This window comes from Anolis carolinensis, chromosome 3 (assembly GCF_035594765.1).
Source record: "Anolis carolinensis isolate JA03-04 chromosome 3, rAnoCar3.1.pri, whole genome shotgun sequence".
In the NCBI taxonomy this organism is placed as follows: domain Eukaryota; kingdom Metazoa; phylum Chordata; class Lepidosauria; order Squamata; family Dactyloidae; genus Anolis; species Anolis carolinensis.
Window position 1 is genome coordinate 100,007,904 of NC_085843.1, and position 13,872 is coordinate 100,021,775.

The 13,872-nt window shown below is 38.2% G+C and overlaps 1 protein-coding gene across 6 annotated transcripts in view; it reads right to left on the minus strand.

Moving 5' to 3' along the window:
- glra2 (glycine receptor alpha 2) overlaps positions 1 to 13,872 on the minus strand; it is a 186,373-nt gene that overhangs the window by 25,033 nt on the left and 147,468 nt on the right. For 5 of the 6 annotated variants that reach the window (XM_003218889.4, XM_003218890.4, XM_062975254.1 and 2 more), the window contains one exon: positions 9,905 to 10,054. In XM_003218889.4, coding sequence (XP_003218937.2) covers positions 9,905 to 10,054 — 150 coding nt within the window. Of the gene's footprint in view, positions 1 to 6,727; positions 8,360 to 9,904; positions 10,055 to 13,872 lie in introns of those variants that run through there. The other variant, XM_062975253.1, reaches the window with a different exon arrangement.

Consider the following 13,872-nt stretch of genomic DNA (forward strand, 5'->3'; position numbering starts at 1 on the left):
ATTAATAATCTGCTTGATATCTGAAATCTAGTCATGGCACGGGAATTGCATGCTGGATTTGCAGACAAGAGGTTATGCTGCTACTAGTAGTGCTGCTGGTAAGGTCTCTCATATCAAACATCCTGGAAGATGAAAATGCCCAGCTTCTCCTATCACAATTCATTACGCAGAGAGAGGTTGGACGCATCATTTTCAGGCTCCCCTATGCTACTGATACTCCACATGAGTACATACTTTAAAGATGGGGCATCTTTAACATCACAGTTGAATTTCTAAATCAAGCCTATGGTCAGTTTGGGAAAAGAAATTCGAACCACCAGCTGCAAATGCTGTTGCTTGTGTAAGTCAATTCGGTCCAGAAGGACTTCTTCACCTGCCTAGCAAAATATTGAACATTTTGCTGTTGTTTCAAGGCATCAAACATATGCCGCATGATACAGACATGACACTCCATCATGGTAGGTCCAAATCAAACCAAATAGAAAGCCATAGTGTATGGGGAAAATGTGGAACAGTAACAAGAGTTACGAATGAAAAGAAGTAGTAATGTTATAGAAAGTAATAACAGAAGCCTGAGAAGAGAATAATAAAGAGGGTGACAGATGTTGTGGAACAGAGCACTGAAAATGGATTTTTTAAAAATTATAAACATTTCTGACTCAAAGTAACACAAATGTGTATACAAGCTTAATTTAGCAAGAGTGCTTTTAAAACATTTTAGCCTTTAAAATAAGTATGTGCTTTGTTTGTTTTTTCTTTTGTTCTTTCCCATTGCTCATGCCCTATTTTCAACTGGAACTCTTTTCCAGGCACAGAAAAGACTGGAAGTTATTTGTGCCCAGCAGGTGGACTCTTTTCATCGTTTGGAAAATGGCAAAATACAGTTGCTGTGAGTTTCCTGCTGCTGCTGAGCAAACTGTACATCGAACCTGGTGAACTGAAGTAGACCCTTTAGCTACCTGATGAATAACACTTGGGCACTTGCAAAATGTTCCATGTTTTAAAATAAGCAAACTTCTCATACTATGTGGCAGCCTGAAGTTGTATATGAAATCTGACTTAATCTGAATAGTCTTCCTATAGACCACCTGTGTGAGAGATTGCACTCTAAATAAACCATAACACTAAGGGTGCATCTACATTGTAGAATTAATGCAGTTTGACACCATTTTAACTGCCATGGCTCAATGCTATGGTATTCTGGGATTTATAGTTTGGCGAGGCACCTGCACTCTTTGGCAGAGAAGGCTAAAGATAACAACTCATATGATTCCGTAGCATTGAACTATGGCAGCTAAAGTGGTGTCAAACTGCATTAATTCTATATTGTAGAGCCAGCCTCAGTATCACATACTGCTTACTTGTCACAGATATCCAAATGATTCTATAAAACACAGTGATTATCAAATGCTTATTTTTCTAAAAGAAAATAGGGAAAAATGCTTGGTTTGCTTAGTTTATCAACATTAAAAATATTGGTGTCTAGTACAATACGGTTTAGAGTACTTTTCATGGCTCAATTCATAGTGCTCAAGCATCTGGCCTTTTCAAATTCTGACCACAGATTTCTTATGACATGATTTAAGAATATTCTGTATGAAGGATGAACAACATACTTCCCATGATCTGTATGTCCTCCTGACCATTTGTGCTTTCCTCTCGCCAAAGTGCCAATTTATACTATTCTGCTGTATTTTAATTTGTATGCCATCTTGAATCCCAGTTTTGTGAAAAATGTGGGCTATAAATAAAAGGAGAAGAAGACACCTGGGACTGAAGACTGAGACAATTCTAGGTTACAATCTTCTCATCCAATTCAAAGCGGATAATCTGGATTTTGTATGGAAGTGTAGATGGGCCCTTAGAAGATAACCCTTAACCTTCATGGTCTGCTAGGATTTTTATGAACTTCCCTGTGAATCTTTCAAACAAATAAATAAATAAATAAATAGATCAGTTATCTGAGACTTCTGCAATGACCACATGTGAGTCATGAGAACTATTGCCGGGCTGTGGCGCAGGCTGGATAGCAGCCAGCTGCAACAAATCACTCTGACCAAGAGGTCATGAGTTCGAGGCCAGCCCGTGCCTGCGTCGGTCTCTGTCTTTGTTCTATGTTATGGCATTGAATGTTTGCCTTATATGTGTGCAGTGTGATCCGCCCTGGGTCCCCTTCGGGGTGAGAAGGGCGGAATATAAATACTGTAAATAAATAAATAAATAAATTGCCAAGTTTTTATACGCACTGTTCATATACATTGCATGTGCTTGCATGTATCTCTTGCCAAACATACTTCTTTCCTTCCACTTCCTGTTGCCTCTCTCTTTGTTGAAAACTTAGCTTGTAGATCTTGTTGATGGGAATTGTATATTGTTATAAAAGGCCACAGATACTGATGGTGTTAATTTAAGTACCTGTATTTGGACGCTTCCAGACAGCGTCAAAATGCGGTTCAAATAAATTGGTTTAAAAATCATGGGTCCTGACAGCAAGTTCAGACACAATTCTGTCAGTCTCGGGAAGTGGTCCTCCACTGTCCTGACACCTTTCTTCATGGTGGATTTTATAAATTTTCGAGATGGACAGGGGACATCCAGTGGAAGGTTTTTAAAAATTCTCTCCGAGATGCACTGGATCTTATATGCGCTCATGCAGATATCTCAGTGTACAAACAATAGATTTCTTATTCTCTGTCCTCACCGAACTGTAAATTCAAGTTACAGTTGAGATAGGGGAGATAGGGTGAGCTATAAATAAAGCATTATTATAAACATCAGAAAAAGGAATGGCTGCAGAGAGTTCTCATTGTAATTGCTTTTCATTTGTGCTTCAATTTAGCCACCTGTGTGTCCATGACTCCAGTTTTTGATAGTCCTAATCAGCTGTTTCAGGCTTTTAAAATGTGCACAGGCGCTGGAGTAATCCATGCCAGGGTATAGGAATGAAATCACATGTTTTCCTTGACTGCAGGGATATACAGTTATGCAAATATGCACATTTTTGACCAGAATCGGGTTTTAAGAGCACTTTTCAAACATGTGTTTTTCAGCTGTTCAACTGATTCAGCGCACACTTTCGCAAAACATCATTTAGCCACCACACCTTTTATTCCAGTTTCTTCCGAGTTTTATGGCATGTGTAGAAGGAGTCTTAGATGAGCTCATTAAACTGAAGTAAAACACACACTCCTCACATTGCTTTTGATCTGTTTCTAGGGAGGTTGAGTTTACAGTAGACTCTAATAATCTATAGTCCTCACTGGCTATAAAGCATCCCACAGCCAGCTGACAGATTGGTCAAGGGTAACTCTGAAGCAAAATTTTAAAAAAAAGGCCAAGGTAAAAATATTAGCGATTTAGAGTGTAGCTGTTTTGTTTTGCCATATGATGCTTTACCATTACACTGATGGTAGTTGTTGAGAAGGGATTTCTATTGCAGTGATGAAAAGCAGCTCATATATTTCCTCCATGCCGGAAAATTTCCATGCTGGAAATTTCATCTCACCATTCTTTCACCTTCCTTCATTTTACGATGAGTGGGTGAGCCCTCAATGGATACCACTTAGCATTTCACTCTAAAGAACATCAATGATGTACATGTAGTCCTTCACACTCTTCAATGCCAGGCACTGCTTTGTGTCTGTAGACACTTGCATCCTCAGAGAGGTTCTATAGTGTGGGAGAGATGATCTGGCACTCTCCTGAACCACTGGAAGCTACTTCAGTTGCCATACATTTCAATAGAAATTCTACAGCAGTAGCTGAATTCTGCTGGCAACTGTGGCAACCAGTGCCCCCCAAAATTATATTGACCTCTTCCTGACCCCATGAGGGGTGCAACCCTACTGTAGATGGATGTAGACATAGAATGGCCATTCATTTATGCTTGAGTTTGCAAAAGTTGCATCAAGGACTGGGTTTGTTTTGTGTACTTGCACCTCTGAGTTATTGAGGCTGAAGTGTTCGGGTACAATATATTCAGACCTGGGATATTAAAGTGCCATTGATTCTGTCCAAGAATAGTTACATGTCCATCTCCAAAATACTTCTGTCTGACAGAATCTTCTTCAGTTTGTTTCATTCAGCAAACAAGATGTTAAGGAAAGGGAAAATCGCAAAGCCATTCATATGTGAGATTTCTCTTTTCACAATGAAAATACACATGCTTGAGCTTGCATTGTGAGTGCTAAAAATAGTCCAAGCAAAAAGGGGTTTTCCTCAAGCACTTCTATTATTCACATGATGCGACACATTACATAAAACAAACAGGGCATTTTTTTAAACCACGAAGTGCTATATGCAAGAATTCAAGGAGCATAAAAACATGACCGCTGGGGACAGAAGCATGGCATGTTTTCAAGACAAATCCATGCTTGGGGAAATTAGTTTTGTTCTGTTAGGGTTTTTTGCAAACGAAGTAGGAAATGTGTGTTACATTTTAGTGAAAACAAAGTAATACAGCCATTGCTTTACAAATGGCTTCAGCCTTTTATGGTTTCCCTCCTAGGTAGGCAAAGTAGTAAATATTGCAGAAATGCTAACTGAATTGGGTTAGATTGAGAAGATGTAAGTGTGAGCTAGGACAGTGTAGTTGTCGGAGTTTTGGACTACAGTTCTAAGAACAAAGGTTCATCCCCCACTTGGCCATGGAAACCCATTGGATGACCTTGACTGTCAAACACTGCCAGCCCTAGAAAACCGTGATAGGTTTGCCTTAGAGTCATCAGTTAAAACATCATGAAAACAAAAAACGAAAACAACATGGAGAGAGGAAGAGCTACATCTTGTGGCCACATGTCACAGATCAATTAATTCTGTCTTCTCAGTGTGCTCTTGTTTTCTAGAGGTTATCAGTCTGGGGTATTATTTTAACATGAGTGCTAACAATAGAATAAGCACTGTTGAATTTAAAACAAAAGGCTGGATCTCGCTACTGTGACTATGCCAAAGCTTTTGGGAAATAGATGGAATCCTGCTTGGCTTGCCATGTGTGACAATAGCATATTGAATTATTCAGGGGAAGCAAAATCAAGAAGACTTTGCATCAGTATGCACAAAGTTTTTAGTTCTGATCACACAGAACTTGTCCCTTATAATAGAAAGAAAACCTTAGCCTCAAAAATTACAATATTTTTTATTTATCTTGTCAGAAGCCTTATGAAACAAAATCATCCCAGCTCAGGAAGCTTTGTTTTAGTTGTAAGAGCATTAGTATTCTTCCCATTATGATTCACTCAAATCTTTAGCCATAAGATTTTGTAGATTTGTCACCCAACACTACTTTAATAAACAGTACATTTAATATCAACATTCTTCACTAAGTAAAGAATTATTGATACCTCCCACATACAATCAGTATGTGCTGCTTACCCATGAGCTGAGTTTCTTTGCCCACTGAATCAGTTGTTCTGGAATCCAGACAAATTCATTTTTTCTCTACTCCTCTCTCAAAGGCTTTAGAGGACTCACTGAGATTCAGCTCTGCAACTGATTTTTAGTGTCAGGCCTGCATCCTAAATCCACTTAAATCAATTGATTATCCACCAGGACAAGGTCACTAAGCCTGTTTTGTAGCTTACAGATGTGTGGCCCAACCATTTTCTGTTTTCTCAGTCCCAGAGAGATAACAAAAACAGGTGGTTTAATATAGGTATCTGACACCTCTGCCTTGTGATGTATGTACAGGCCACATCTTAAGCTGAATCCACAACTAGAAAATAATTTCTCCTTACCTTGATTCCAATGCTGATAGAAAATATGACTTTCTTCTGTTTTCAAAGTGAAACATTTTAAAAATCCCACTTTCCTGCAGTTTCTAGGAAAACCTGGAGGGATTTTTGGAAAGGAGGGTTGCACCATGTGTCTTTACCCTGAATCGGGATTGGGGTGGAATCATGGAGTGGGTGATTGGCGGGTGGGGTTCCAGGGCAGATGCAGGGAGCACAATGCAGGAAGGGCATGGGGAGAGAGCTGCCAAAGCTGATTTCTACTGCCTTTGCACAATTGATCTGCATGCCATCCACTCCTCCTCCTGTGTGTGCATGTGTCCTTTTTTCAGGATAATAAAATGCTCCTCAGTCTGTTTAGGCCATGGCATTTAAAGTTCAATCACTCAGGAGGGAAGCTGGGAAGAGGATAGAATGGGGGAGAGCCATCCAATGGGAATGCATTGGGGTAATAAGATTGACTGGACAAGAAGATATGTTATTGGTTGATAGATTTATGCATAAATACACATATCACCATGCATGCTGGGAAGAACAGAAAGTGCAGCTGTTGTAGTTGTGTGACTTAAAATACTTGGATGCTATGAGAACCTGAACATGCCAGAAACACTCCTTTGTACCAAGGTAACTTCTGGGAGGGAAAATTTTGTGGCTTTCGATACACATTTGACTTCAGATTAAAACAAGTGAATGTGACCATAACAGGTTAAACTGGGGCAGGATGCTGAGGACTAGAGCTGGAATACAGTCCTCATGTGGATTCATCCTCAGAAACAACCATGAAGAACATGCCTATAGACATGCTCAGTGTGCTTTCTCTTAAAAGGAGAGAAATGCGTAACTATGCTTGTATAAGCCACTATATCCCCACAGGGAGCAAGGGACAGAGATAGGGATACTTAGTAAGAGTCCCCATCATATGGGTGAAAGGGCAGAAACGTGTGTTGCCATATAGCCCTTTCCCCAATCATATGGGAGAAAGGGCAACAAAATGTGGGTAGCTCCATTGTAGTGACCTGAAAAACACTTTCCTCTCTGTGGTGTCTTACGACGCTTCCCCTCCATTTTGGGAGGAATGTATGCAGGGCCAAGCCAGCATCGTCTGATGACGCTCAGCAGGCCCTGTCCAAAAGAAGAAATAGGGGCCAAAAAACCCAGTGGGAAGAAGTTCTATCAGATATTCATTGAAAAACTAAAATAAAATGTGCTGCAGGATGTCCCACAAAAATAAAGTTTTTACAGTTTAATACACTTTTTCCATGTTTTTATGATAGAACCAATTAGGAAATTATGTTTATAACCCAGGGACAAAAATCATGTTGCATAGTGTTATAGATCAGGGGTGAGAACTCTGTGATTCATGGGACACATGTGGCCTTTTGAACACTCACTGAGCCATCCAAATTTCTCAGCACTCTCAAATTTATTAGGCTACACTTTTTGGCCAAAAAAAGGATTGAAATAATGCAAAATGGGTTTCTTGCTGTTTTAGGGGAATACCTTGAAAACATTATGAAAAAAAATCACTAATGTGTCCAGTTGTGATACAGTGTTACTTCTGGCCATTCAAAATGGTGCCTGTTGCATTACAATAGGCATTAGATGGCTTTTAAGGAAAGCAGGTGGAGGGCAGTTTGAGTTGATCCAATAGATCTTTTCTCATGTTTAGATGCCATATATTTGTTATGACAATTTATCAAATCACTGGGTATGTTTAGATATGATGTTCTTGTTATGGCTGGAATGTAAAAGTGCTTGATTTTTAAGAAACATGCTAGTGATACCTTCCAACAGAGATGAAGCCTTGTCTTCTTTCTTTCTGAGGACCAAACTACCTACCAATACTTTGCAATTAGATAATCAGCACCATTTGAGAAAATAAGAATTGGGATCAGTGTGGGTGTGTGGGTGTGTGGTAGGGTATTACATTCCAAATTCCAGAAGTGAGAGGAAAACCTCAATTGACAAAACTCGACGCTTCCATTCTGATGCTAATAACAATGGTGAGTTTGTGTATGAGAGAGATTTCAATTGGGATTTCAAAATGGCAGGAGAAGTCTAGATTTCCTCCTAACCTTACATCATGGTCCCGAACTTACTAATTCCCCCCTCCCTTTCTTCTTTCTATAAACACTTGTAGACAGGCTACTGAATTCACACAAATCAATGCCGCATATATTATGGCTTTGAGTCAATGTTTTGCCTGACTTCGTATGAAAATTCAGCAATAGAGGTACACAGCTGAAAACAAAAATCCATTTATCCATATACATTTTGAACCGATGGTTAAAGAGGTAGATGCACTGCCATGAAAGCAATAATGGGAAAGCAGTCAAAATAGGGTACAATGGATAGAAACACATACAAATATGTTCACATGCAAAGAACAGCAGTCTGCCTGATAGGAGGGTTCAGCTAGACATAATGCCATGAATGCTGGCAGTTGCCAATTTATGGCATCATTTCCCATAATACTTCTATCTCACACACTCATTCTCTTTCTTTCATTTTACCCTCAAACTTGGATTGCAGATTTGATTCACTGGCCCGTATGGTGATGCCTCTTTTATCCGTAAGCCATTTGCGCGCCGTACCGATTCAACGCTTTCATTCCCAACAGTCACAGCCTGTGCCTGTTTCCAGATTTGTCAGAACAGACAGCAGCAACGAGAATGGAAATGGTTGTAATGAAATATAGAACAAAACAAAGCAAAAAAATAATGGTACAGTTAGAGAAAATTAGGATGAACTGTGTGAATCACTTTAGAAGAAAACTCAAGCAAAGGACAACTGAAATAATATGGCTAGGATGATTCTTATACATATGTGTGTGTGTGTGTGTGTGTGTATGTGTGTGTTGAATCTTTATAAGAAAGTCAGGCAGTGATATCGTAACAAAACCTAGAAAAAAACCCTCTGAATGAGCGGGTAGTTGTGGGCTCACCCTGGAAAACCAATTCCCTAGTTCCAGTCCAAAAAAAAGAAAGAAAAGGATATACTCTTTAACCACTGCAATGCAACAAGTAGTTCATATCTTGGCAGCCAAAGCAGAATCTATCCATCTCTATAAGGTGAGAATATCTGACTAAATTGAAATTGTCTAAGATTTATAAGGGGTCTAATGCTGGAAATGTGAATCTCGTGAGGGCTCATTCATCCACCTGTAGTAGACCTGTGACAAAACCAAAAAATATTGAAAAATGATATAAAAGCTGATACAAGATATTTTAAAAATCAGAATAAAACTTAAAGTGTATTTTTATTGGGGCCATTGAAAGACACATTTTTGGAGAATTGATTTTAAAGTAGTACACTACATGATAATCATGGCAAAATTATTATACACCTGGAGCTAGAAGAACACTATTTTACCAACAAAGAATAATGGATTTCTAAGGTCTCAAGATGGCTGAAATTGATCAATGTTTGGATAATTTCTTAAAAGATAAGTCCTTCGATAATTTCTTGAATGACTGGGAATTGTTTGTATCATTTATGTGGAAAAAGAAGGAAAGACTCTGACTTTGAGTTTTCATTTTTAAAGGTCCTTGTTGTAATTTTCTTTAGTTAGAAAATTAAAAAATATTTTTAAATGGAGTAGAACAGTTGAACATTTGGTTTAGTTCACTATTTTGGATTTAGGAGCATGACAAATCATTTTGTTTCTTTGTTTAATTTCGTAACTGTATGGAGCTATACATCTATATCTTTGTATGTTTTTTGTTCAATTGTATTGTATTATTGTAACTCAATTAATCTATATATATATATTTAAAAAGAGGACATTTGTGCTAATATGAATGAAATAAGGATTGGTGCTTGGAAGACATTTAAAATTAAAGGTGAAATGAACATTCATAGCAAGCCTGAAATTTGATTAATGGCATGGGTTTGCAAGAAGTTTCTTCAAGTCTATGGAAAGGAATACTTGGACTTGTTTTGCCAATGTAAAAAAAAAAAAACCCCAAACCATAATTTATTTCACATGGATTCAGACAGACTGACTGTAAAGACTAGATGAACTCTTGTTTTAATTTTCAGTTCTTAAATGTACTAAAAATTGCACAAAATAAAAACACATGAGTTTTAGGTAGCATGTACCAAAACAAAATAAGCAGAAGTGTGCGACCAATTATTTTGAAAAGACTAAGAAGCATGTTGAGAATAGGACATTGTACCTTGTTTTGTCTTCTCTGCCTTCTCCGGAGTCTTAGAAATTCCTTGTGTTGCCTTGACACAAAATTCACTGCTGCATATTCAAGTAATGCCGCAAAAACAAAAAGAAGACAAACAGCCATCCAGATGTCAATCGCTTTGACATAAGAGACCTGAAAGATAGAGGAAGCAGGAAATTTTTAAAAATCATGGCATCTTTTAATGAAGAAGGATGTTGCACATGAGAGGAAGGCAGGAAACATTTGCAGTGATGTCTTTGATTTCTGTGCTTCCTAGGCATATGCTTTTGAGTCTTTTCATATTTTGATATTAACTTTGAAATTGCACCGAGTCTCAAATTAACTATTAGTCCCAAATGGATTAAAGCCCACGAATAAATGGGGACTTGGTAACTCAACCTGTGATGGAACTGTATAAATCCTAGCTCATTTTGTTAGGCTGTCTCACCCACAGCTTGATAATAGCCATTTTTCTGTTAGATTTACGAGGATGGGGCTTAAGGAAGCCCTTTCTGATTTGGAGCAGTAAGTTGGCCCGCCTCTTTGCCTTGGGAAAGGGCAAAGTTTAGTGTTTTTACCCTTATGTAAGTTTCATTGATTCAACTCTTATGTGCTTTTCACCTGATAGAAATTTTAGCTAAAAAATCACCTTTACCTTCACCCCCAAAATTGGGTTAACTCATCCACAGGTTAATGGGGCCAGAGCCCAGAGCTTAGTCCATCTTGGGACAACCTAAAAGAAGCACCAACTACCTCTCCTCTCTCCACTGTAGGACTGCTTCTGACCTTTTTGAATGCATGGGTGGGAAAATTACAGCTGTGGTAGTCAGGGGCACCTCAGAAAAAAAGATGCTTTCCTTTTTTCTGAGGAATGGCCTTAAACTTATTCATGTCATATCAAAATCCATAATTTAGGCCTCCCAAACTTGCCCTTAACATATACATGAGGTTGACTTATTATATTTGTGTATACAGGCAGTCTCTGTTTTACAAACAAGATAGGTTCTGTGGGCTTGTTCTTAAGTTGAATTTGTAAATCAGAATAGGTACATTTTAAAGTGTAAATCCAACCAAAGGAGAAAAAAGTTTTGGATAGCATAGGGAAGGGTTAATACTCCTGTAATAATTTTTTTAATTGTCTGTGCCCCTGTTCAGAAGATTTCACTTCACTTTCTGTTCATTTGACAATTGGATCTTGAAAATGCTGTTGTGAAAACAAGGATTGGAGATAAAGCTTCAGTGAAAACACCTGTTTCCCCATGATAACTACTCCAAGAGTAAATTTCCTTTCCTAGGGGTAGATTTTCTTTCACTTCTTGTTGTATTGCCCCTGTTTATAACTAGCAGTCAAATGTCAGTTGGATGTTTATAACATGGGGACTGCCTGTACGTGCTAAGTTTTACTGATTCAATCTAATCAACACTTACGTAAATTGTATTGATTCAGGTGAGCCTCACAATAGATTTGGGCTTTGATCAACTTAAGAAGAAATCCAGCAACCAATTCACTAAACATAGATATTGTTTTGTTATTGGTTTTTTTCTGCCCCTCTCCCTAGTGCTATTCTGTTGATTTACTTTCACAATAGCCTGCTTCATTTGACTGCACTTCTATCAAATCTGGCTGGCCATATGGTTGTATTTATGGGGTTTCATTATGTCAACTCTTCAGATGTATCATAATGACATCATTAAGAGCACTGCTCAGATCACTATTGCTACTCGGATTAAACGATTCACTGGCCCATATGTTGATGCCATGGTAAAGGGAGGTCAAAGACTGCGGGGGGGAAATGGAGACAGAAAATAGGGCAGAGAGGAACAGCAAACTAATGACACACATTTTTCTTTGAATTATTGGAGAAAACACTGAAAATAGAAGGTGCTTTTCAAGAAGCTTGAAAAAGAAAATTAAATATTATTCACTGTAGTCACCCTCTGCCAGCCTGGCTGTCTCTCATTTTGGACTGCAAGTCCATTGGCTCTGGCCAACATGATTAATTGAATGTTGCCATTCAAAATATCTGGAGAACAACAAATTGGAAAGGCTTACTTAGTTCTAATAGAATTTCAACATGCATACCCTATTTGAAGGGAGATTTGTTCATTTGTTTTTACAGAGTAAACCATTTCATATAATCATAGAATTATAGAGTTGGAAGACACCTCGTGGGTCATCCAATCCAACCCCCTGCCAAGAAGCAGGAAAATCACATTCAAAGCACCCCCAACAGATGGCCACTTTTTCCCCAGCATCCTACCTATAAGTAAACAAAATAGTTACACAATGTTTACTCCAGTTTGAATGCAAAATATGCAGTGGCACCCGTAATGCAGCATCACTTTTCACTGTTCTTCAGTCTTTTTACATTTATTTACAATTCCTTCTTAACATTTCTGCTGTAGCTTTCTGTTCACTTCATCCAATTCACTGAGCTACCTTATTAGAATGCATGAAACACCCAGAAGGTGTCCTGAGTCATCTTATTGTTTGAAGGGAAGTCAGAAAGATCAGCAATTTTTACCGAGTAAATCCTCTTCTATGTGAATAATTGTGTTAAGGGCAAAATTATAAAGAAACTCTTCACTTAGCCTTCTTGCCACTTAAGGTTTCAGTTGCTCAGTTAGCCAGATAATTTTATTGCCTCAATGAATATTGCCTTCAAGAACATTAAAACTCAACCATAACAATTATCTTTGAAAATTGAAGATCCTATTTTGCATTGGTTTATAATATTTAGGGTGGTTTCCCACTATTATATTGCGATTTGCATAGCATTGCTCTACATCTATAATACTTCTTTGTTTTCCTATTATTTTCTCACCTTTTTCCTTATCAGGGAAAATGTATGCAGGAGAAAAAGATGGAAGAGGTGTGTGTTGCTTTGGAACTGCCCCAAAGTTCTATATTGATGCCATGGAGCAGAAGTGGGAATTAAATTGTTTTCCAGAAGTTTTTGAACTGAAACTCCCATTGTTTCTCACCAATGACTACACTAGATATGGCCTCTGGGAATTGCGGTCCAACAACCTCCAAAGGGAAGCAGAATTCCAATCTTGGTCTAGGAGAAAGCCACACCGAACTCAGCATGACTTACTTCTGAGTTGATAGCCATATGAGTGCATTGCCAATGTGTCACTGGAAACATATATGACTTTTAAGAGTTAAAAGTATATGTACAAAACTGTCATACTTCTAATCAATCAATGATTGTTTTCATATCCCACCTTTACAGAATTACATCACTGCAGATTATGCATGGCTATCTTGTGTCTGGTAGATAAATACCTGTTTTCAAATCCGCATCACCACCTGCCAACGTGAGCATTTCTTTAAACCAACGATCTTCCCAAATCTATATTATTTTTCTCAACACAAACCTAACAAATACAACGCTAGCATATAAAGGTTTATGTGCAAAGAAAAGGATACATGATTCCCTGTGCGATATAATAAATAAAACATGTCATTCTAGGTATGAAATCCAGCATCCATAGCAACCATGAGCAAAACTCCCACTGGTGTCAACAAGATAGATACTGTGTATTTCATTGCTTACAGAAGGCAATTCTCATATTGACCTTTCACTTCTAAGAGAAGAAAACAAGATTGCTTGACTGGTGTTTGTTACTAGCTTGTGGTCTTCTCCACAATGATCTGTGGACCAAACTTGTATATAACACCATCAGTGTCATTAGTAATTTGGTTATTATCAATTCATAGTTCGGTATTTAGAGTAAATAAATCAATGGGAATGAAACAGAATACCAAGGGTGTAAAACTTAGATTTCAGCCATGGTTTCAATCTGAAATAGACTTTCTTTACTGTGTTAACCATTTGTATGGGGGGGGGGGAGCAATTTTCATCATCAAAGTCTTGCATTGCTAATATTACGTACTGGATCAGAATGAAAAGGCTGAATGGGACACTGACAATAGTACATCACATTGGTCACTGAGGGCCCTTCCA